The following is a 24,903-nucleotide window of genomic DNA, read 5'->3' on the forward strand; positions in this document are numbered from 1 at the left end:
GCCCTTTGTTAAAAAATTTACTTAGGGCTCCTTTAACGAGCGAGTTTTTCCGATGTGAATTTGTGAAGTAGCTCACTTTATCCGTTTGTGAGTGCTGTGCTCGCACTCATAGCTCTTCCATCCTGTGGGCACATCCCTGCCACTCCCTGAGTTTCCAGTTCCAGGCTTTGCCCATTTGAAGCAGAGGTGTGGTTCTGTGGTCTGTAGAAAGTGACATGTGATTCTAGGTAGAAGTGTTTCACGTCCAGTTCTTGGTTCTCCGTGCCATCTTTCCTAACACCGTCTGTGGAGTTGATGATATCATGAAGCAACAGTGCTTCCTCAGCAACGAGGACTAGCAGAAGCCCCTGCTGACCTGTGCTATACATGCAGCCAGAGCCAGAATTGTGAGCTGTCGTTCATGCTGCTGGATTTGGGAGTGGTTGTTACTGCCGTGAGATGTAGCCTGTTCATGCTAATACAGTCCCTCCATTTTTGAAATCTTTTATTATATACAAGAAATAGATTTAAAAATTTTAAAAATACTGACGCGTAAGTGGTAAATTCTCTACCCCTGTCTCCCCTGACTTAAACAGTTTCTCCCCGCATCATTGCATGCCACCCCTGATGTGTGGGTGCATGGTCCCCTGTGTGGGAGGCAGAGGTTTAAGGTGCTGGGACCATAGCTTTCATTGATAAAAGCAACAAAATTGTGAGATGTAGTGGAATTGAAGTGAAGTCACTCAGTCGTGTCCGACTCTTGGCGACCCCGTGGACTGTAGGCCACCAGGCTCCTTTGTCCATGGGATTTCCCATGCAAGAATACTGGAGTGGGTTGCCATTTCCTCCTCCAGAGATGTAGTGGAAGAGAAGACCAAAAATGCCAGTAACAAAAAATACCTATAAGGAATAATGCCTTGGAAAGATATATACAAAATCTGTAAGAGGGAAATAGCTCTGCCCTAAGAAAGGGCGAATACAAACTTCTGGTGATATGTTAGCCACCTCTACCCCAGATCTGGCTTTGTCTAGTGGCAAGCAAGGGCTACTCTGTTGCAGTTCACAGGCTTCTCACTGCTGTGGCTTCTCCTGTTGCAGAACATGGGCTCAGTAGTTGTGGTACAGGAGCTTAGTTGCTTTGCAGCATGTGGAATCTTCCTGGAGCAGGGATCCAACCCATGTCCCCTGCATTGCCAGGCAGATTCTTGACAACTGGACCACCAGGGAAGTCCAAAGATGGTGTTTCTTTCCCAAATAGATTTAATGCAGTTCTGTTTGGGATCAGTCTGCCTCAGTTTCCCTTTAGGGAAGGCAGAGTGCACGGTCATGAATAGGTCCTGGGAACACAGATTGTCCACAGTTGCAAACAGCAAGTCAGGGACCAGGGACTAGGTGGTAAGTAGAGGGTAGTCAGAGTGAGGAGGCTGCCCTTGAGCTCACCACCTTTCAGGGAGCTGAGGAAGAAGGCTGAGATTTTCAGCATCCTTTTCTAAACTTGCATGTATTTCAGTAAGGACAGAAAAAACATGAGAAGTTCTCTTATAATTATAAATATTCCCAGTTAAAAAGGCAAATGGTAGAGGAAAATATTTTAATATATATAACGTCAGACAGAGGGGTAATATCCTTAATATATAATGATTGTAAGAGGAATTAGAATAAACAGCCAAGGAGAACTTGGCGCAAACAGCCTTGAAGCTGAAACCCGGAGAGAACACAGGGCTGGGGATGTGGACAGGTCTCAGAAGTGGGGAAGCAACTAAACCCATGCCTGAGACAGCTGGAAGGTCAGAGGAAGTGGGGAAGCACTAGGCCTGTGCTGGAGACTGAGGGCTGGAAGGTCAGAGGTGTGCAGTGTTTCTGGGACCTGTTTCAGATGCTCTTGCATCTGATTGTTTAAAGGGGGCAGTGCTATGACCAAGTCTCCTTTTGAGGAGACTCAGAGGCTCTCTCTGGCTATGTAGCAGGCAGGTGGAGGCTGAGGGTGGTTCCATTTAAGAAGTCTCTTCCAAAGGCCAAGGTATTGATCTCCAGAATGGGGTGGGTTCACCCAGGAGGTGGGTGAGACAGTCATTAAGATATAGGAAGGAAATATTGGGACTTCTAATTATGCTCATATTCAGATATTAACCACCCAGTTATACGTGTGCATAATTTAATATGTACATATATATTGAGGGCATGCTTCAGAAATGTTACTGATTTAATGTGTAATCAGAAAAGTTTAGGGCTGCTGGTCTAGGCAAGATATGTGGCTGGCCTGGAGCAGAGAGGCAGCAGGCAAGGGAACTAGAGGTGGATAGATTTGAAATGTTTTGGAGACTTGGTGGCATTGGAAGTGGAGGTAGGGCAAGAAAAGAGGTCAGGAATGACTGCTAAGAGTTTGCCATGGTCACAGGTATCTGCTGAGATGGAAAACTGGAGGGGAAGCAGAGCCGGAGGTGAGGGCAGAAGCTCTGGACGTGGTAGTTTGGTTTGCCTGGGAGATTCTACCTGGAGAAACATAAGACACACAGATTGGGAGCTCAGTCCTTTCAGGCTTACATGTTGTTGATCTGACCCAAGTGTTGTCAGGGCAGACCAGGTCATGGAGCAGGGCACTCAGCTCACTGGTGGTTCTTACCTGCTGGGTGTCTGGTGTGGACTCCGCTCACCAGGGTTGTCGAGGAGCTGGCCCGGCAGGCCTTCAGCTCCACACACTCTCGCTCCACTTTGTGGGCCATTGCTGCTCCTGAAGCATCCACCCAGAAGAGATGTAGTCTCTCCACTCATGTTTCCTGAGCCAAAGCAAGGCACTCGGCCTCCCCTAACTACAGAGGTAAGTCATGGCCTAGGAAGGCCCAGAGCTGGAGATAACGGTGCTCACATCTGACGACCGCCACATAGTTCTGGGCACAAGCTGACAGCAGCGGCCGGCCTTTCTGAGCAGGTGACAGTCAAGGAGCACCGGGCCTGGGTAACACTGAGCTCAGAACACCGTGACCTGCCTCGCTTCCTTGGGACATGTCCTTGGGGGCCTGGAGCGGAATGCCACTTAAGCTTAACAGATAGGTCTTGTGACTCTGCTAGGAGAGTGCGCGTGGCCTGGGGCCCGAGGGCCTTAGGGTGAGGTGGGTCTGACTCTGAGCTGCCAGGCCCAGGTGGGGGTCCATCCTGGGCAGGCTGGCCACCCCACCACTGCCCAGTGCCTGAGTTCTGCTTCGCTTCCCTTCTGACACTGCACACACAGTTCAGGGTCATTTCTGAAGTGTCAAACTACTGCTTTTAAGCACTAATGTGGTTAAAGAGTGATTGTAATTTAGGATGCTGGAGCAGGGAATTAGCACTCACCTGGGAAGTTTGGCCAAGCTGGGCTGGACAAAGCCAGGATGCATTCACTTCCCATCAGCCCCAGACAGAGAGAGACCCTTTCGGTTCAGCTCAGTGTTTCCCACATTTAAGATGGAGACTCTGATCGCGCCAAGCATCTCATTTCTTGTGGGGCTGCTCTGCACAGCAGGCCTCTCAGGTGGATTCCGTTAAGAGTTGAAGAGACTGAGACGCAGGGAGTGGATCGGCCCTGGCATCTGGAATGTGAGGAGGGACAGGCCAGCTCTGTCCCCACTGCCACTCGGAGCCCAGGTTTGGGAGCATGGTACCTCAAACTTCTGGGGGCTCCCGGTGGAGGGAAGCATGCCAGGGCCCTCACGGCCTGAGGGAGTGTTTTACGGGAGGGGGCCTTGCTCTGAGTCTTCACCCAGAACTCTGTTCCCTCTGCTGGCAGAGGGATCGGGCAGGTGGTTGGAGCATCTACCTGGGAAGCAGTAAGTCGGGAAAGCAAGTCACAATCCAGTTGGGAAACTGGAGGGGAGCAGGTGCTGCTCTGGCACCTGTCTCCTGGTCTTCAAATGTTTTCCGAGAACTGCAGCCCGTCTGCCTGTTTGGGTGCATCTGAGAGCGGCTTACCCGGCCCATGGAGGTAAGAGTCGGCCCCTGGGTTGGTGCCTGGAGGCCTCCAGTCCTGGGGCTGAGGAGGTGGGTGCATTCATCTCAGCAGTAGCTACACTGACTGGGATTACACTGCCAGGAAAGAGACGGTGGCCAGCTCCCAACAGCTGTCAGCCACTGGGCATCAGAGCAGTGCATGGGAAGTGTCTGTCTGGAGGCAGCCAGGCTGGGTTGCGCAGGGAACGTTGGAGGTGCCAAGCCTTTCTTGCCCAGGGAAGTCTGAGGACTTGTGCCAGTAGCCCTGCAGAGGGCCTGTGGGAAGTGAAGCGTCCACTGTGTCAGATGCTGGGAGCAGGTGAACCATGTGCAGGGTTGTCTCTTGTCTTGTTGGAAGAGGGTGTTTGCTATAACTAGTGTGTTCTCTTGGCAAAACTCTGTTAGCCTTTGCCCTGCTTCGTTCTGTACTGCAAGACCAAACTTACCTATTACTCCAGGTTTCTCTTGACTTCCTACTTTTGCATTTGAATCCCCTATGGTGAAAAGGACATCTTTTTTTGGTGTTAGTTCTAGATGGTCTTACAGGTCTTCAATAGAACCAGTCAACTTAAGCTCCTTCAGCATTAGTGGTTGGGGCGTAGACTTGGATTACTGTGATGTTGAATGGTCTGCCTTGGAAATGAACAGAGATCATTCTGTTGTTTGTGAGATTGCAGCCACGTACTGCATTTCAGACCCTTTTGTTGTCTGTGAGGGGTACTCATTTCTTCCTAGGGATTCTTGCCCACAGTAGTAGATATAATGGTCATCTAAATTAAATTTGCCCATTTCCATCCATTTTAGTTTGCTGATTTCTAAAATGTCAATGTTCACTCTTGCCATCTCCTGCTTGGCCACGTTCCAATTTTACTTGATTCCTGTACCTAACATTCCAGGTTCATATGCAGTATTGTTCTTTACAGTATTGGACTTTCACTACCAGACATATCCACAACGGAGCGTCGTTTCCCCTTTTGCCCAGCCTTTTCATGGCTTTCCTCTGATGGAGCTATTTCTCTGCTGTTCCTCAGTACCGTATTGGACATCTTCTGACCTGGGGGGCCCATCTTCTGGTGTTATATCTTTTTGCCTCTTCATAGTGTAGTGGGGTTCTTGAGGCAAGAATATTGGGGTGGTTTGCCATTCCTTTTTCCAGTGGACCACGTGTTGTCAGAACTCTCCACCATGACCCGTCCATCTTATGTGGCCCTGCGTAGTATGGCTCATAGCCTCACTGAGTTACATAAGGCTGTGATCATTTTGGTTAGTTTGCTGTGATTGTGGTTTTCATTCTTGAGGCTATGGGATTGTAGGTCCTGCTTCTTCTGTCTGCCCTCTGATGGATGAAGATAAGAGGCTAGTGCAAGCTTTCTAACAGGAGGAACTGACTATGGGGAAAACTGGGTCTTACTCTGGCAGGCAGGGCCATGCTCAAGGAATCTTTAATCGAATTTTCTTCTGATGAGTGGGGCTGTGCTGCCTCCCTGTTGTTTGACCTGAGGCGACCCAGTCCTGGAGTTTACAGGCTCTATGGTAAGTAGGGGTAAACGCGAACTCCCCAAGAGTTCCCCAAGAGGCACATGCCACCATGTGCCTCCCAGGATTGCTGCTGCCGGTGCCCCTGTCCCTGTGGTAGGCCACTGCTGGCCCACCTCTCTGCAGAAGGCCCTCAAACACTCACAGGCAGGTCTGGCTCAGTTTCTTGTGATGTCACTGCTCCTTTCCCCTGGGTCCTGGTGCACACAAGGTTTTGTTTGTGACCGCCACGAGTCTCTGTTTCCCCAAGTCCTGTGGAAGTTCTGTAATCAAATCCTGTTGTCCTTCCAAGTCAGATTCCCTGGGGATTCCCAGTCCCTTTGCTGGATTCCCAGGTTGGGAAGTCTGATGTGGGGCGTAGAACCCTTCAAAACAGTGTGAGAACTTCTTTGGTATTATTTGTTCTTCAGTTTGTGGGTCTCCCAGCCGGCAGGTATGGGATTTGATTTTAATGTGATTGCACCCCTCCTACCATCTCTTTGTGGCTTCTCCTTTGTTCTTGGACACAGAGTATCTTTTTTTTTCTTGGTGGGTTCCAGCGCCTTCCTGTTGATAGTTGTTTGGCATCTAGTTGCAATTTTGTTTTTCTCTCAGGAGAAGATGAGAGTATTGACCCACCCTCTCCAGAAGCTCTAATCGCAAGATTTATTTACCTTTGACTATAGATTGATCAAATGGATGCGGAAACAATGCAAACAGTGAGAGACTTTATTTTTTGGGGCTCCAAAATCACTGCAGATGGTGACTGCAGCCATGAATGCTTGCTCCTTGGAAGAAAAGCTGTGACCAACCTAGACAGCATATTAAAAAGCAGAGACGTTACTTTGCCAACAAAGGTCTGTCTAGTCAAAGCTATGGTTTTACCAGTGGTCATGTATGGATGTGAGAGTTGGACTGTAAAGAGAGCTGAGTGCCAAAGAATGGATGCTTTCGAACTGTGGTGTTGGAGAAGACTCTTGAGAGTCCCTTGGACTGCAAGGAAGTCCCACCAGTCCATCCTAAAGGATATCAGTCGTGGGTGTTCATTGGAAGGACTGATGTTGAAGCTGAAACTCCAATACTTTGACCACCTCATGCGAAGAACTGACTCATTTGAAAAGACTCTGATGCTGGGAAAGATTGAGGGCAGGCGGAGAAGGGTACAACAGAGGATGAGACAGCTGGATGGCGTGACTGACTCGATGGATCTGAGTTTGAGTAAACTCCTGGAGTTGGTGATGGACAGGGAAACCTGGCATGCTGCAGTCCATGGGGTTGCAAAGAGTCGGACACGACTGAGTGACTGAACTGAACTGAAAGATTGGTCAAGTCTTCCCTGGGCTTCCCTGGTGGCTCAGACAGTGAAGAACCTGGCTGCCAATGCAGGAGACCAGGCTTTGATCCCTGGGTCTGGAAGATCCCCTGCAGAAGGGAATGGTTATCCACCCCAGTATTCTTGCCTGGAGAATTCCATGGACAGAGGAGCCTGTCAGTCTACAGTCTGTGGGTTCGCAAAGAGTCAGACAGGACTGAGAAGCTAACACTTTCACTTTCAAAGATTGGTCAACCCCAAGATGTCGGAGGGAAGGTCTTGGTCTTAACTTCTAGGAGAACACATTGCAGCCTTAGGTGAGGATGTGTTAATCTCTCATTTTTACAGCCATTTACAGGTGGGCAGGGTCAGATTATCTCCCTGTGAGCTGACGGTAGGTATTGCAAGGGGTCATCAGAGGGCAGACACACTGAAATCATAATCACAGGAAACTAGTCGATCTGATCACATGGACCACAGCCGAATGTGGTCCACTGGAGAAGGGAATGGCAAACCACTTCAGTATACTTGCCTTGAGAACCCCATGAACAGTATCAAAGGGCAAAATGATAGGATACTGAATGAGGAATTCCCCAGGTCGGTAGGTGCCCAGTATGCTACTGGAGATCAGTGGAGAAATAACTCCAGAAAGAATGAAGGGATGGAGCCAAAGCGAAACAAATACCCAGCTGTGGATGTGACTGGTGATAGAAGCAAGGTCCGATGCTGTAAAGAGCAATATTGCTTAGGAACCTGGAATGTTAGGTCCACGAATCAAGGCAAATTGGAGGTGGTCAAACAGGAGATGACAAGAGTGAACGTCGACATTCTAGGAGTCAGTGAATTAAAATGGACTGGAATGGGTGAATTTAACTCAGATGACCATTATATCTACTACTGTGGGCAGGAATCCCTTAGAAGAAATGGAGTAGCCATCGTGGTCAACAAGCGAGTCCGAAATGCAGTACTTGGATGCAATCTCAAAAACGACAGAATGATTTCTGTTTGTTTCCAAGGCAAACCATTCAATATTACAGTAATCCAAGTCTATGCCCCAACCAGTAATGCTGAAGAAGCCAAAGTTGAACGGTTCTATGAAGACCTACAAGACCTTTTAGAACTAACACCCAAAAAAGATGTCCTTTTCATTATAGGGGACTGGAATGCAAAAGTAGGAAGTCAAGAAACACCTGGAGTAACAGGCAAATTTGGCCTTGGAGCATGAAATGAAGCAGGGCAAAGGCTAATAGAGTTTTGCCAAGAGAACGCACTGGTCATAGCAAACACCCTCTTCCAACAACACAAGAGAAGACTCTACACATGGACATCACCAGATGGTCATCACCGAAATCAGATTGATTATATTCTTTGCAGCCAAAGATGGAGAAGCTGTATACAGTTAGCAAAAACAAGACCAGGAGCTGACTGTGGCTCAGATCATGAACTCCTTATTGCCAAATTCAGACTTAAATTGAAGAAAGTAGGGAAAACCACTAGACCATTCAGATATGACCTAAATCAAATCCCTTATGATTATACAGTAGAAGAGAGAAATAGATTTAAGGGTCCTGATCTGATAGATAGAGTGCCTGATGAACTCTGGACGGAGGTTCGTGACACTGTACAGGAGGGAGGGACCAAGACCATCCCCATGGAAAAGAAATGCAAAAAAGCAAAATGGCTGTCTGAGGAGGCCTTACAAACAGCTGTGAAAAGAAGAGAAGCGAAAAGCAAAGGAGAAAAGGAAAGATATAAGCATCTGAATGCAGAGTTCCAAAGAATAGCAAGGAGAGACAAGAACGCCTTCCTCAGTGATCAATGCAAAGAAATAGAGGAAAACAACAGAATAGGAAAAACAAGAGATCTCTTCAAGAAAATTAGAGATATCAAGGGAACATTTCATGCAAAGATGGGCTCGATAAAGGACAGAAATGGTATGGACCTAACAGAAGCAGAAGATATTAAGAAGAGGTGGCCAGAATACACAGAAGAATTGTACAAAAAAGATCTTCACGACCAAGTTAGTCACGATAACGTGATCACTGACCTAGAGCCAGACACCTTGGAATGTGAAGTCAAGTGGGCCTTAGAAAGCATCACTACAAACAAAGCTAGTGGAGGTGATGGAATTCCAGTGGAGCTATTTCAAATCCTGAAAGATGATGCTGTGAAAGTGCTGCACTCAATATGCCAGCAAATTTGGAAAACTCAGCAGTGGCCACAGGACTGGAAAAGGTCAGTCTTCATTCCAATCCCAAAGAAAGGCAATGCCAAAGAATGCTCAAGCTACCGCACAATTGCACTCATCTCACACGCTAGTAAAGTCATGCTCAAAATTCTCCAAGCCAGGCTTCAGCAATATGTGAACCGTGAACTTCCAGATGTTCAAGCTGGTTTTAGAAAAGGCAGAGGCACCAGAAATCAAATTGCCAACATCCGCTGGATCATGGAGAAAGCAAGAGAGTTCCAGAGGAGCATCTATTTCTGCTTCATTGACTATGCCAAAGCCTTTGACTATGTGGATCACAATAAACTGTGGAACATTCGGAAAGAGATGGGAATCCCAGACCACCTGACCTGCCTCTTGCGAAACCTGTATGCAGGTCAGGAAGCAACAGTCAGAACTGTACATGGAACAACAGACTGGTTCCAAATAGGAAAAGGAGTACGTCAAGGCTGTATATTGTCACCTTGCTTATTTAACTTATATGCAGAGTACATCATGAGGAACGCTGGGCTGGAAGAAGCACAAGCTGGAATCAAGATTGCCAGGAGAAATATCAACAACCTTAGATATGCAGATGACACCACCCTTATGGCAGAAAGTGAAGAGGAACTCAAAAGCCTCTTGATGAAAGTGAAAGAGGAGAGTGAAAAGGTTGGCTTGAAGCTCAACATTCAGAAAACTAAGATCATGGCATCTGGTCCCATCACTTCATGGGAAATAGATGGGGAAACAGTGGAAACAGTATCAGACTTTATTTTTTGGGCTCCAAAATCACTGCAGATGCTGATTGCAGCCATGAAATTAAAAGACATTTACTCCTTGGAAGGAAAGTTATGACCAACCTTGATAGTATATTAAAAAGCAGAGACATTACTTTGCCAACCAAGGTCTGTCTAGTCAAGGCTATGGTTTTTTCTATGGTCATGTATGGATATGAGAGTTGGACTGTGAAGAAGGCTGATCGCCGAAGAATTGATGCTTTTGAACTGTGGTGTTGGAGAAGACTCTTGAGAGTCCCTTGGACTGCACCGAGATCCAACCAGTCCATTTTAAAGGAGATGAATCCTGGGTGTTTATTGGAAAGGACTGATGCTAAAGCTGAACCTCGAATACTTTGGCCACCTTATGCGACGAGTTGACTCACTGGAAAAGACTCTGATGCTGGGAAAGGTTGGGGGCGGGAGGAGAAGAGGACGACAGAGAATGAGATGGCTGTATGGCATCACCGACTCTGTGGACATGAATTTGAGTGAATTCTGGGAGTTGGTGATGGACAAGGAGGTCTGGCATGCTGTGATTCATGGGATCGCGGAAAGTCGGACACTACTGAGCGACTGAACTGAACTGAACTGTAAAGCGGAGAGGCAGAGTCCCCTGAGGCAAGCCATTATGTATGGTTATAATACCAAAAACAACAGAAAGCAAAGATTAAAGTCAAAGAAACAAATCCATCATGGAGTCAGAATTGACTCTTTCCTGCATCAGGTAGAAAATTAGAAATGTTAGTTAGGAGGGTTGTAACCAGACTTTGAAGGAAAACCAAATAATTGAGAGTTTGGTAAAGACTTTTAAAATGTGCAAGAGGGCAGGATCTAGGCCAGTTTACAGACAGATCATAAAAGGTCAAAGATAATGAACAGGACTAGAATCCGAATAACCCACTAGGGTGTGTTAGTTTTCTGTTGAAACATTAAATTTCTTTGTACAGTCATGTCCTTCTTTGAGCAAAGATACTCAAATTCAGATTTTTTTTTAATTGGCCTAATCATTTACACAGGTACATCAAGAATGCCAGTTAACCACATAAGCCTCTTATAAGTTTCCTTTGCTAGAACATTTCATAAGGAATCTCAGATTAGATTTTTAAGTCTTTTGAGGCTAGAAAGCCAAGCCAAGATCAGTATCAGTTCAGTCACTCAGTCATGTCCAACTCTGCGACCCCATGGACTGCAGCACGCCAGGCTTTCCTGTCCATAACCAACTCCCAGAGCTTGCTCAAACTCATGTCCATCAAGTCAGTGATGCCATCCAACCATCTCATCCTCTGTCATCCCCTTCTCCTCCCGCCTTCAATCTTTCTCAGCATCAGGTCTTTTCTAGTGAGTCAGTTCTCCATATCAGGTGGGCAAAGTATTGGATCTTCAACTTCAGCATCAGTCCTTCCAATGAACATTCAGGATTGATTTCCTTTGGGATTGACTGGTTGAATCTCCTTGCAGTCCGAGGGACTCTCAAGAGCCTTGTTCAACACCGCAGTTCAAAAGCATCATTTCTTCAACGCTCGGCCTTCTTTATGGTCCAGATTTCACATCGTACAGGACTACTGGAAAAGCCATAGTTTTGACTATACAGACCTTTGTCTCTGCAGTACATACAGAAAAGTGAAAGTGAAGTCACTCAGTCGTGTCTGACTCTTTGTGACCCCATGGACTGTAGCTTACCAGGCTTCTCCTCCATGGGATTTTTCAGGCAAGAGTACTGGATTGGGTTGCCATTTCCTTCTCCAGAGGATCTTCCCAACCCAGGGATTAAACCGGGGTCTCCCACATTGTGGGTGGATGCTTTACCGGCTGAGCCACCAGGGAAGTCATAGTACACACAGATTCTGAACTAAAAGATATCCCTTGAGGTGGAACCAGGACCCTGCCCCAAGGCTGCACTATTCTTACTGCCCCTCCATTGTTTCTGCTTTGGCTCCATTCCCTGATTAGGAACTGTCTGAATCTGCCCTTTGGAAATCAGAGGAAGTCAAAGATGCTGAGTGAAGCCTGTATCCTAGGAACAGAAGTTGCAGAAAGGCTTTTGTGTCCCAGAGGGCCCCCCAGGGTCCTGTGAGTTTCAACTGTTGTTGAAAAATCCATTCATACAATTTCTGTTTCACTTATATCAACCTAACACACTGGTTCTTAACAGTTATACTTGGATTGTTCATGAAATTGCCATATTCTAAAGGAGATCAATCCTGGGTGTTCATTGGAAGGACTGATGCTAAAGCTGAAACTCAAATACTTTGGCCACCTCATGCGATGGGTTGACTCACTGCAAAAGACTTTGATGCTGGGAAGGATTGGGGGCGGGAGGAGAAGGGGACGACAGAGAATGAGATGGATGGATGGCATCACCGACTCAATGGACATGAGTTTGAGTGAACTCCGGGAGTTGGTGATAGACAGGGAGGCCTGGCGTGCTGTGATTCATGGGGTCGCAAAGAGTCGGTCACGACTGAGTGACTGAACTGAACTGAACCATTGTCAAAGTGAAGTTGCTCAATCATGTCTGACTCTTTGCAATCCCATGGACTGTAGCCTACCAGGCTCCTCTGTCCATGGAATTTTCCAGGCAAGAGTACTATAACACATGTGTTAGGCAGATATCAAAAAAATTAGTAAAAAACCATAGAAAGTTAAATTCAGGGTTTTTTTTTTATTGTTTTATTGCTGTGCTTGATATACATGAAATAATGGATTTCAAGCAATTTCACTACAGATCTACTTGTACTTTTAGGTTGAATTTATAATTTTTAAAATCTGTTAATAGTAGATTATATTAGGTTGTTATTCTGCCTGGGTTTATTTGTCAGATAATGTGTGCTCATATTATACTTAATGCTAATAACTCAGGGTGAGATGTGCACTGCAGATGGGACTTGAACTCAAGTGAAGGAGGCAGACCCGGTCAAGAATCACTTTCTTTTCACTGAGATCACACACTTGGTGTCAGGACTTAATGAAGCCCGGGTTCTTTATGTCTTTTAACTCAGGGTGAGATGTGCACTGCAGATGGGACTTGAACTCAAGTGAAGGAGGCAGACCCGGTCAAGAATCACTTTCTTTTCACTGAGATCACACACTTGGTGTCAGGACTTAATGAAGCCCAGGTTCTTTATGTCTTTGCAGAAAGAATTCAGTGAGAGACAAAGTGATAGGTAGGAAGTGAATTAACTTAGAGAGAAGCACATTCCTCAGAGTGTGGGCCATCAAGAGGCCCCAAAATATAATTTGGTTTTTGTGGGCTGGGTAAACTCATAGGCTAATGGGGGGAAAGCTTATGAAACTGAAGCTCCAGTACTTTGGCCACCTGTTGCGAAGAGCTGACTCATTGGAAAAGACCCTGGTACTGGGAAAGATTGAAGGCAGGAGGAGAAGGGAGTGACAGAGGATGAGATGGTTGGATGGCATCACTGGCTCAGTGGACACGATTTTGAGCAAACTCTGGGAGATGGTGTAGGACAGGGAAGCCTGGCGTGCTGCAGTCCATGGGGTTGCAGAGAGTCACAGGACTGAGCAACTGAATAGCTACAATGAAGGGGAGGATTATTCCAGTTATTTCAGGGAAGGGGTGGGGATTTCCTTGAATTGGGCCACCACCCACTTTTGGCCTTCTTGGTCAGCCTCAGAAGTGTCCTGTTGCTGGCAGGTGTGTCATTTAGCTAATGCATTGCAATGGGCATATAATGAGGCTCAAGGTCTACTGAAAGTTGAATCTCCTGCTCTCTTGGATCTACTTGGTTCTAACCAGTTTTGTCATGTCCTATGGCCTTGTCATTCTTTTAAAGGTTGTGCCCTGCCCCCTTCCCTCCATTTCAAGAGGGCAACTGCTTTCATTAAAGTGACACTACTAAACTGGTTTTATTTATACATAAACTTGAGAAATATTTGGGTTCTTATGTGTCTGGGAGCTTTAGGAATATTTAATTTAGCACTTATTTTTCTCTAAGTCATTTGGAGCAGAGCTTCTTTAAGGATTTTGTAAATTAACTTGGTAATACCACCCAGGGCTAGGAAAACATCACAAATACTGTGGCCCCTTGAACAACATGGGTCTGAATAGTGTGGGTCCCCTCATACACGGATTGGTTTTTTTCACCAAAGATGTGCCACATGCCACGTGATCCATAGTTATTTGAATCTGTAGATGTGGAATAGCAAAAATGGAGGACCAGCTCTAAGTTACACTCACATTTTCAATTGTATGGAGGGTTGGCACCCCTACGGCCTTCACTTTTCAAGGGTCAACTGTAGGTTACACACGCACATACACAGAGACATGTTACTGCACTTGTCCTAACAGCTGAGCCACCAGTCAGCATAACCATAGTCAAACCAAGCTCACCAGCTTAGGTAACATAAGAGTTGGTTCTCGTCTTTGCCCTGCTTTAATTGTCTTTTTATCTGAATTTAGTTTGGGCCAAATGGAACAATTTAAGATTACCTGCCCAAGATGAGGACTAATGCTTTTGTACAATATTTAACTTTTAAGATTTTCATTTCCCATAATGTGTAATCTGTGGAGGCAATGGACTAAATTTCAGGTGAGGGACTTCTTAAAAATACCAGGCAGCAGTCTGGGTGTTTCCATAGCTCAGCTGAGTGGGTAAAATACCCAGCTTATTTCCCGTGTGTCATTTTTTCCTTTTCATCCTCAGACAGAGGTTGTGTGAAGTCCCTGAGTCCCTTAACAGCCCCCCAGGGAGGCAGAGGCCTAAAACTCTAGTGACTGTAGGAAGGTGGGGAAAGACCTGGCAGGATGGACAGAGGAGTCAGTAGAAAGGTCAGTCTTGCATGCAGTCCTGTCTGGAGTGCCTTCTGAGGAGACAGCTTGGGATTTCCAGACAGAAAGTAGAGTTAGGGGGTCGGATGGAAACAGTTGAGATATCAAGGGTAGGGGGGCTCTTGCAAAGGCAGGTCAGTGGATGAGATATCAAGATGGGGGATAAATTAACAGAATTCTTACTAAAGCAGGTCAAGGTCAAGGCACAGAGGAAGAGAGGGCTCAGTTCTTGGTAAAAGCTGAGAAGCTAAGTGAATATCTAATGACTGCATAAAATGGTACAAGTCCGGTGGTGTCAAATTCTTAGCTGTCAACAAAAATGAAAAAGGGTTTGAGTATTTTTCACTGTGTGATTTTTGGCATATAACCCTGATGATAATACTAGTAAACTTCCATTCCCCTTTACTGATGTGAATAGGTTCTCAATATTTATATTTTTCAAAAACCAAAAAAACAGAACTAGAATTAATGTTCAGTTCAGTCGCTCAGTCATGTCCAACTCTTTGCAACCCCACGGACTGCAGCACACCAGGCCTCCCTGTCCATCACCAACTCCTGGAGTTTACTCAGACTCCTGCCCATTGAGTCGGTAATGCCATCTAACCATCTTATCCTCTGTCATCCCCTTTTCCTCCTGCCTTAATTAATGTTAACCCTTCCCTTTTTCTACATCAATAAGTAATATATATAGAGAGAGACATGATGCATTTGGGGAAGTAGTGGAATCCATTTCATTTAGAGATGTGTTTTCAGTAAAAGTTTACTTTCCATGCTTAATAATGATTTACCAAAAATGAAACGTTTGTCATTTTGATTCATGTGTATGGTAATAATCATAACTCAATCCAGAAGAAAATGACTTTAATGTAGAAGAGCCTTACTGCTGCAGATACACAGTTTTTTGAAATTTCTAAATATATATGTATTTCTTGTTCAAGAGGGGTATGACAGCTAGTGAGTGGCAGACTGGACATTGGCCCAGATCACCTCAACTCCAAAACCTTCCATTTAACCACCACATTGTATGCCTTTTGTCAGTGAAAGCGTAGATTGCGCATGGACTTTAAGTGCCCTTTTAATATGCATTTATTTCTTTGGCTGTGTCAGGTCTTAGTGGAATCATGCAGGATCTTTTCTTGTGGCGTGCAGGCTCAGTAGCTGTGGTGTGGGCCCTCCAGAGCTCACGGGCTCAGTTGCTGCAGCCGACGTGGGCATTCTAGTTTTGGCGCGCGTGGGTTTAGTTGCTCCGCAGCATCTTAGTTCCCCAACCAGGGATGGAACCCACGTCCCCTCTTGCAAGGTGGATTCTTAACCACTGGACCACTGGGGAGGTCCCAAGATGCCCTTTTAAACTTCTCCTGCGTCATCTGGCTAACTCCTATATTCCTGACTTAGTGTTTCCACCAGTGGCCCTTCCCTGGCAGCCCAGACTAGGTCAGGTCACCCTGTGCAGGTATGCTGTCACGGTCTTTGTCTGCCCTGCTGAGCTGAGAGCACAGTACAGAGGCAGATGCATCCTTTTCTGCCCTTATTGTCCATTGCCCAAGGAGTACCTGGTGCTCAGTAACAACTGGAGGATGAGCCAGGTGATTGAGTGAAAGGATTACATTGTCAAATATGTGTATTTGTCATCAGCTGTACTGAAGTATTACTTATATCAGTCTGCTTTATTGAGTGTTGATTTACATGTGATAAAATCTACCAGCGTATGCGTTCATGTGTCCACAACCACAGTCCAGATAATGAACGTTTCCATCACTGCAAGAGTTGCCTCGCACCCCTTGTAATTTCTTCCCTCGACTCTCAGCCCTGGAGACCACTAGATCACTGTTCTGCTGTTTTGACTGTTGCTATTGTTCAGTCACTTAGTCACATCCAACTTTCTGTGACCGCTTAAACCTCAGCATGCCAGGCGTCCCTGTCCTCTGTAATTTTGCCTTTTCTGGAATTTTTGACAAATGGGATTATATAGTGTGTAGTCCTTTGTGTCCGTTTTATTTAGCTTAGCCTGATGCTTTTATAGCTTTCTGTATTGTTGCATGTGATGAGTTCACATACCTAGAACTGATGAGTTCTAGGTATATTTTTTAAACCACCTTAAATACTTTTTTGAAATAGTGCAGATATAAGTAGCCCCATTGAGGTTGAGCCTTGATGTCAGAGAGATTTCGTGGTAGCACTGTTTGCCTTTTTCACTTTCGATCTCTCGTGGGGTTCCAGGAGCTTTTCAGGTGCTACATGATGTGTCATACTGCAGCAGATTGAATGCAGAAGCACGTACCGGAACCCATCTGTCTTCTGCTAAGCTGTTTGTCTTGAAGAAATTTGTAAAAATCTCCTCACTAAAATTTTTCCTTTTGGAAAATTTTATCTTTTTAAAATAACAGATGTTAATTATATTAACTTGTCATGGGTTGTATTATTGAATGACTTAGTATAATATTTAAAATTTTTCTTTAATGTCTGATAAAACAAATAGTGATAAGTCATATGAAGGTCTTTTGGGCCCTCAGTTTTTCAGTTGTCGAGAGGCCCATAGTCCAAGTTTGAGGATCTCTGGGCTAGGAACCCGCTTTAACAGGGGATCAGGACCAGAGTGAGGAAAGGCTTGGAGCTGGTTGTGAATTCGAGAGGGTTTTGAGACCTGGGCTGATGATCTGGCCTGAGGCTTCCAGAGCAGGGGCCTCCAGAAGGTATGCAAGCAGAAATATGAGAACATAGAGTCGTGGCCACTGTCCTGTCCTCGGCCCCCTGCCCCCTCCTGGGATCTGGTTTGGCAGGTTCTGTGCGTAGGTGCTTCCTCTGCTGGGGAGCCCACGCCCGCTTGCAGGAGGGGAATCAGAGGCCCAGAGGCAGCCTCTCTCCTGAGGGAAAGTTGCAGCCACAGTCTGACATGAGGTTGGGCACTTTCTGAAGATCTGAAGGATCCCAGGGCTCCCATAGGAAATCAGCAGGACTGTTTCTTTGGCTTTCAGGAAACAAATTTTACCCTTCTGGTAGAGTTCTGAGCAAATGACAAGGCACACGCAGGTGGGAGGCTGCTCTCGTCCTCGGTGATATTCTTGTTGGGCACAGTAGGTGTGGGTCTCGGTGAGTGATTTTTGATGATACTGTTACTAAACTGTAGTGGGCTCACTCCTGTGCACTGCTTTTCTCTTGCAGGCGAAAGGGCCTGTGCTTCCGACTGAGGAAGATACTCTTCTTTATCCTGGGATTGTATGTGGCCATTCCATTTCTCATCAAACTATGTCCTGGGATACAGGCCAAACTGATTTTCTTGAATTTCGGTAAGTGCTGTGTGTCCATTTTCATTTTAATTTTAGTAAGAATTCATGTTCATAGTGATTCATGTATTTATATCTTTACCACTCAGCTCAGGAAGTAGGGCTTCCCTGGTGGCTCAGTTGGTAAAGAATCCACCTGCAATGCAGGAAACCCAGTTCAATTCCTGGGTCGGGAAGATCCACTGGAGAAGGGATAGGCTACCCACTCCAGCATTCTTGGGCTTCCCTGGTGGCTCAGATGGTAAAGAATCCGCCTGCAATGCGAGAGACTTGGGTTCGATCCCTGGATTGGGAAGATCCCCTGGAGAAGGGAAAGGCTACCCACTCCAGTATTCTGGCCTGGGGAATTCCATGGACTGTATAGTCCATGGGGTCACAAAGAGTTGGACACGACTGAGCAACTTTCACTTTCAGGAAGTAGAGCCTTTCTACTGTCCAAAAGGTTCCCTGTGCCCCTTCCCAGTTCAGGGATGTTTGTAACAAGGGCATTTCTCTCAGTGTTGGCTTTCGTGTACGTCAATGACGGCTGCATGGCTGGGCGTCTTTCTTCACCGAGGTGGGTAGAAGTGTTGATGACATGTAGTCTTCTGAAGCTGTCATATTGGGGGTGCTCTTTCTGCAGTGTAGTCTAGGAGGTTAGCTGTCCTTGGAAAAGGTGATCACTGAAACTGTAGTGACTGAAACAATAATCTGGTCTTTTTTCTTTAACACATACAGACAGACACACACACACCCTACACCTTTTTTTCTCCCCTTAAAAAACCCTAGCATGCTGCTTTCGTTTCTATGGAATTGGTTTCTGGCTTTAGAGGTGAGGGTTAGAGCTTAGATTATAATCCCCTTCAGTTAACTTGGACCTGGTGTGTTCCAAAGTTGTTTTTTTGTTTTCATCTTTATTTTTCATGCTGTATGCTTACTTTTGGACAAGTGGGAGGAAAAAGGGTAGAAGTATCTGGTTTATGAAGTGGAAAGTGTATAGTTTCCAGGAGTAATCATTATAAGGAACATCTTTTTACACCCACAAGATGAGGCCAGGAGGGAAGGGACCACACCTGCAGTGTTGGGGGTCGGCGGATAGAACCTGGTGCTTGGCACACAACTGCCCTGTGAGTGATGGCCTTGCCGTTGGGTGTAGGGAGTATTTGGGGCAGGTGAAGCGGTCTCTGTGTTCTTGCAGCTGTGCCAGTTTGTAAAGAGTGGGTTTGGACTTGTGTGTGTGGGAACCACAGGCTTGGGAAACCAGGCTGGTGATCTGAGGCAGCAGGGGAGCTGGTGAACGGGAGGGAGAGGAGAGGACAGACTGGAGGTATTGAGGTGTGTGCTGTGTGATGACTGGCCTGGGGCAGCAGGGCGGGGGTGGGGGCCCCTCCCCTTAAGTAACACCAGTGTTGCAGGCTCTGCAGGGCACTGGGATATATGAGTTTGGGGTGTTAAGTCTGCAGTAGACTTGATCACAGAAAAGCAGATGTCACTGCTGAAAAGGAATTTGTGCTCTAAAGAGGAGCAGGATGGGACTTCCCTGGCTGCCTAGTGGTTAAGACTCTGTGCTTCCAATGTAGGGGCCTGAGTTCCATTCCTTGTCCAGGAACTAAGATCCCACGTGCTGCCTGGGACAGCCAAGAAATCAAGAGGAGCTAGAGGAGGAAGAAGAACAGAGATAGTAAGGTGGATGATAAAATATAAAAACTATAAAAGAGGTTTTTATTTGGGTGTCTGAAAGTAAGTGTAAAACACATGTCAGTACACTAAGAAAGATTTGATTTTTCTAACAGAAACATTGCTAAACTTCTAGGAATTTATCATCTCTGAGTTTTCATCGCTTGTGAGAAGCCCGAACTTGGAAGGAGCTCAGTTCAGTTCAGTTCAGTTCAGTCGCTCAGTTGTGACCGACTCTTTGCGACCCCATGAATCACAGCACGCCAGGCCTCCCTATCCATCACCAACTCCCGGAGTTCACTCAAACTCATGTCCATCGAGTCGGTGATGCCATCCAGCCATCTCATTCTCTATCGTCCCCTCCTCCTCCTGCCCCCAATCCTTCCCAGCATCAGAGTCTTTTCCAGTGAGTCAACTCGTTGCGTGAGGTGGCCAAAGTATTGGAGCTTCAGCTTTAGCATCAGTCCTTCCAATGAACACCCAGGATTGATCTCCTTTAGAATGGACTGGTTGGATCTCCTTGCAGTCCAAGGGACTCTCAAGAGTCTTCTCCAACACCACAGTTCAAAAGCATCAATTCTTCGGCGATCAGCTTTCTTCACAGTCCAACTCTCACATTCATACATGACCACAGGAAAAACCATAGCCTTGACTAGACAGACCTTTGTTGGCAAAGTAATGTCTCTGCTTTTTAATATGCTATCTAGGCTGGTCATAACTTTCCTTCCAAGGAGTAAGCGTCTTTTAATTTCATAGCTACAATCAGCATCCGCAGTGATTTTGGAGCCCCCAAAAATAAAGTCTGACACTGTTTCCACTGTTTGCCAATCTATTTGCCATGAAGTGATGGGACCAGAAGCCATGATCTTCGTTTTCTGAATGTTGAGCTTCAAGCCAACCTTTTCACTCTCCTCTTTCACTTTCATCAAGAGCCTTTGTAGTTCCTCTTCACTTTGGTGTCATCTGCATATCTGAGGTTATTGATATTTCTCCCGGCAATCTTGATTCCAGCTTGTGCTTCTTCCAGCCCAGTGTTCCTCATGATGTACTCTGCATAGAAGTTAAATAAGCAGGGTGGCAATATACCACCTTGACGTACTCCTTTTCCTATTTGGAACCAGTCTGTTGTTCCATATCCAGTTCTAACTGTTGCTTCCTGACCTGCATACAGGTTTCTCAAGAGGCAGGTCAGGTGGTCTGGGATTCCCATCTCTTTCTGAATGTTCCACAGTTTATTGTGATCCACATAGTCAAAGGCTTTGGCATAGTCAATGAAGCAGAAATAGATGTTTTCCTGGAACTCTGTTGCTTTCTCCATGATCCAGCGGATGTTGGCAACTTGCTCTCTGGTGCCTCTGCCTTTTCTAAAACCTGCTTGAACATCTGGAAGTTCACGGTTCACATATTGCTGAAGCCTGGCTTGGGGAATTTTGGGCATGACTTTACTAGCGTGTGAGATGAGTGCAATTGTGCGGTAGTTCGAGCATTCTTTGGCATTGCCTTTCTTTGGGATTGGAATGAAGACTGACCTTTTCCAGTCCTGTGGCCACTGCTGAGTTTTCCAAATTTGCTGGCATATTGAGTGCAGCACTTTCACAGCATCATCTTTCAAGATTTGAAATAGCTCAACTGGAATTCCATCACTTCCACTAGCTTTGTTCATAGTGATGCTCTCTAAGGCCCACTTGATTTCACATTCCAAGATGTCTGGCTCCAGGTGAGTGACCTCGCCATCATGATTATCTTCATCATGAAGATCTTTTTTGTACAGTTCTTCTGTGTATTCTTGCCACCTCTTCTTAATATCTTCTGCTTTTATTAGATCCGTACCATTTCTGTCCTTTATCAAGCCCATCTTTGCATGAAATGTTCCCCTGATATCTCTAATTTTCTTGAAGAGATCTCTTGTTTTTCCTATTCTGTTGTTTTCCTCTATTTCTTTGCATTGATCACTGAGGAAGGCTTTCTTATCTCTCCTTGCTATTCTTTGGAACTCTGCATTCAGATGCTTCTATCTTTCCTTTTCTCCTTTGCTTTTTGCTTCTCTTCTTTTCACAGCTATTTGTAAGGCCTCCTCAGACAGCCATTATGCTTTTTTGCATTTCTTTTCCATGGGGATGGTCTTGGTCCCTGCCTCCTGTACAATGTCACGAACCTCCGTCCAGAGTTCATCAGGCACTCTATCTGTCAGATCTAGTCCCTTAAATCTATTTCTCACTTCTACTGTATAATCATAAGGGATTTGATTTAGGTCATATCTGAATGGCCTAGTGGTTTTCCCTACTTTCTTCAATTTCAGTCTGAATTTGGCAATAAGGAGTTCATGATCTGAGCCACAGTCAGCTCCTGGTCTTGTTTTTGCTAACTGTATACAGCTTCTCCATCTTTGGCTGCAAAGAATATAATCAATCTGATTTCGGTGATGACCATCTGGTGATGTCCATGTGTAGAGTCTTCTCTTGTGTTGTTGGAAGAGGGTGTTTGCTATGACCAGTGCGTTCTCTTGGCAAAACTCTATTAGCCTTTGCCCTGCTTCATTTCATGCTCCAAGGCCAAATTTGCCTGTTACTCCAGGTGTTTCTTGACTTCCTACTTTTGCATTCCAGTCCCCTATAATGAAAAGGACATCTTTTTTGGGTGTTAGTTCTAAAAGGTCTTGTAGGTCTTCATAGAACCGTTCAACTTTGGCTTCTTCAGCATTACTGGTTGGGGCATAGACTTGGATTACTGTAATATTGAATGGTTTGCCTTGGAAACAAACAGAAATCATTCTGTCATTTTTGAGATTGCATCCAAGTACTGCATTTCGGACTCTTTTGTTGACCAGGATGGCTACTCCATTTCTTCTAAGGGATTTCTGCCCACAGTAGTAGATATAATGGTCATCTGAGTTAAATTCACCCATTCCAGTCCATTTTAATTCACTGACTCCTAGAATGTCGACGTTCACTCTTGTCATCTCCTGTTTGACCACCTCCAATTTGCCTTGATTCGTGGACCTAACATTCCAGGTTCCTAGGCAATATTGCTCTTTACAGCATTGGACCTTGCTTCTATCACCAGTTACATCCAGAACTGGGTATTGGCTTCGCTTTGGCTCCATCCCTTCATTCTTTCTGGAGTTATTTCTCCACTGATCTCCAGTAGCATCCTGGGCACCTACCGACCTGGGGAATTCCTCATTCAGTATCCTATCATTTTGCCTTTTCATACTATTCATGGGGTTCTCAAGGCAAGTATACTGAAGTGGTTTGCCATTCCCTTCTCCAGTGGACCACATTCTTTCAGACCTCTCCACCATGACCTGTCCGTCTTGGATGGCCCCACACGGCATGGCTTAGTTTCATTGAGTTAGACAGGGCTGTGGTCCATATGATCAGATAACTAGTTTCCTGTGATTATGATTTCAGTGTGTCTGCCCTCAAATGCCCCCTCGCAATACCTACCATCTTATTTGGGTTTCCCTTACCTTGGTCGTGGAATATCTCTTCACAGCTGCTCCAGCAAAGCGCAGCCGCTGTACCTTACCTTGGATGTGGCTCACAACATACTAAAATCAAGAAAGCTCTCTTTTTCTGACTGTAATGTCCCTTAAGTGTCCAGTCAACCTAGCATGGAAGAGAGTCTGGGTTATATGCAAACATGAGGCCACAGGCTGCAGGTTTCCTGATAACAGATCTTAGAGTCAGCCCTGCCCAGCCCTCCCACAGGACAGGCCTCCGGGCACCTCCAGGCACCTTGGGTAGGCGTCTTGGCAGCCAGTGGCCTGCTGCCCTCTGGGCTGCTTCACTGTGGTCCCAGCTGCTCTCTGAATTGAGTTGATTTTCTTTAGCTCTATCATTGGGGTCACTCTGGATGCAGCTTGTGAATTTTGCACTGTTGATTTCCTAATGAAATGGCAGGATGTTCCTGGATTCTCCTGTTCGGGCTCCGGGCACAGAAGAGAAGGGTTTGGCAGGGCCACCCTGCACCCCTGCAGCGAGACGACTGTCCCCAACTCCTTGCTTCCCTGTGCCTGCTGTCGGGGGGCGTAGCTGTCAGGGCCCCTCCCCTCCCCTGTAGAGGTGGGTTCATCTGGGCAGTAATGTGGTAGTTTCACCTCATGCTGCTGGAGGGCCTGTGTGTTCTGGGGCACCTTCCTTCTTCTCGGTGTGAATCGTGAGCTGTGGGTTTCTATCTGGACGTTGAAGGAAGTAGAACCATCTTTTGAGCCCAAAACATGATTAAAGTATTAAGTTTGTAACAAATCTATCTGAAACTAAAACTATAAATCAGATAAATAAGCATTAGACAAAGGGATAGCATCTAAGATTTAAGGCATTATTCTCCTTTAAATATATTTTTTTCATAAACAAAAAAATAGATGACTTTTCTTAAAAACAAAAAATTAACTGAAAAGCTCTGAATGGCACGAAGAAGAAAATGAAACTTGCTGAGAGAAAATTGCTTTCACATTGCTGTCTGTTTCCTGTTGGTCTTTTGTGTGTGTATCTGTACATGTAAACATAAACATGCATGCTTTGCAATACCCACACTCAAAAGTCAGCTTCCCTGCCCCCAGCAATGTCAGGGTTCTTGAAGTCTTTGCCCTGGAATCCAGAACTGTCTCCCTGCGGGAAGGAGTGTTTCAATTCAGAGGCTGGTGTAGAAATGCTCTTCTCTGCACACCGCTCTGGGCCTTTTTTTGGAGATTAGAGTTAATATCTGAATTACTTTGTTGTTAATGCAACAGCCTGTCCGCTACAGCTTTCAAGGACTGGCCATCCTTCAGCCTCCTCTCTTTCCTTCGCCTTGGCCATTCTGGTGACCCCTGATCCCTTTCCTTATCTCTTCCTTCTTTGGAAGCCCAGAGTCCATCAAGGCTGCTGGAGTTTGATAAAACCCAGCTGGGAGGGCCCTTCCCTTGTTGGCACCCCCCCTCTTCACTTTTGCTCTTTACTCAGTGCCTGGGACAGGGCGTAGCCTCAGTGTTTATAGTTTTCAGCTGGTTGATATGTCCCCTGAAGCCCAGGAGTTCTGGCCTACCACCCTACCAGCATCTAAAGGATGGCCGACTTAGTTGTTTTCTGTTCGTTCATGTATTTACTCACTGTTTACTGAGCATGTCTGTGCAGATGCCTTTCTTAATCATCCCCGTGACCTTTGTGGTTGCTGATAAATGACAGTATGCTCAGTGGATAACACAACTAGGAAAGCAGGGGACCCCAGAGGGCCTGGCTCTGGAAGCTGCCCGGGCCTATGTGCTGGGTAGCTGGCTGTGCACTGACCTCCGTGTGCAGCGGAGCTTGTAACTGACAGCGATGTGGAGCTGGGTCATCCTGCCAGCTCCTGCCCCACCACCTCGGGCTGCTGGCGTGCTCAGTGCTGTGTCCTTGGCGGACGCAGGGGCTGGGAGCATGGGTCATCCTAGAGTCACA

At 46.0% G+C, this 24,903-nt stretch overlaps 1 protein-coding gene across 1 annotated transcript in view; it reads left to right on the forward strand.

Annotated features, from left to right (window-relative positions):
- Nucleotides 1-24,903, forward strand: part of ABHD12 (abhydrolase domain containing 12, lysophospholipase) — a 64,029-nt gene that overhangs the window by 19,250 nt on the left and 19,876 nt on the right. The window contains exon 2 of the mRNA XM_055431060.2: nucleotides 17,709-17,833. Within this exon, the coding sequence (XP_055287035.1) occupies nucleotides 17,709-17,833 (125 nt within the window). The remainder of the gene's footprint in view (nucleotides 1-17,708; nucleotides 17,834-24,903) is intronic.

The sequence above is a fragment of the Moschus berezovskii genome, chromosome 15 (genome assembly GCF_049115385.1).
Source record: "Moschus berezovskii isolate FMDL1 chromosome 15, NW_MosBer_1.0, whole genome shotgun sequence".
Lineage (NCBI taxonomy): Eukaryota > Metazoa > Chordata > Mammalia > Artiodactyla > Moschidae > Moschus > Moschus berezovskii.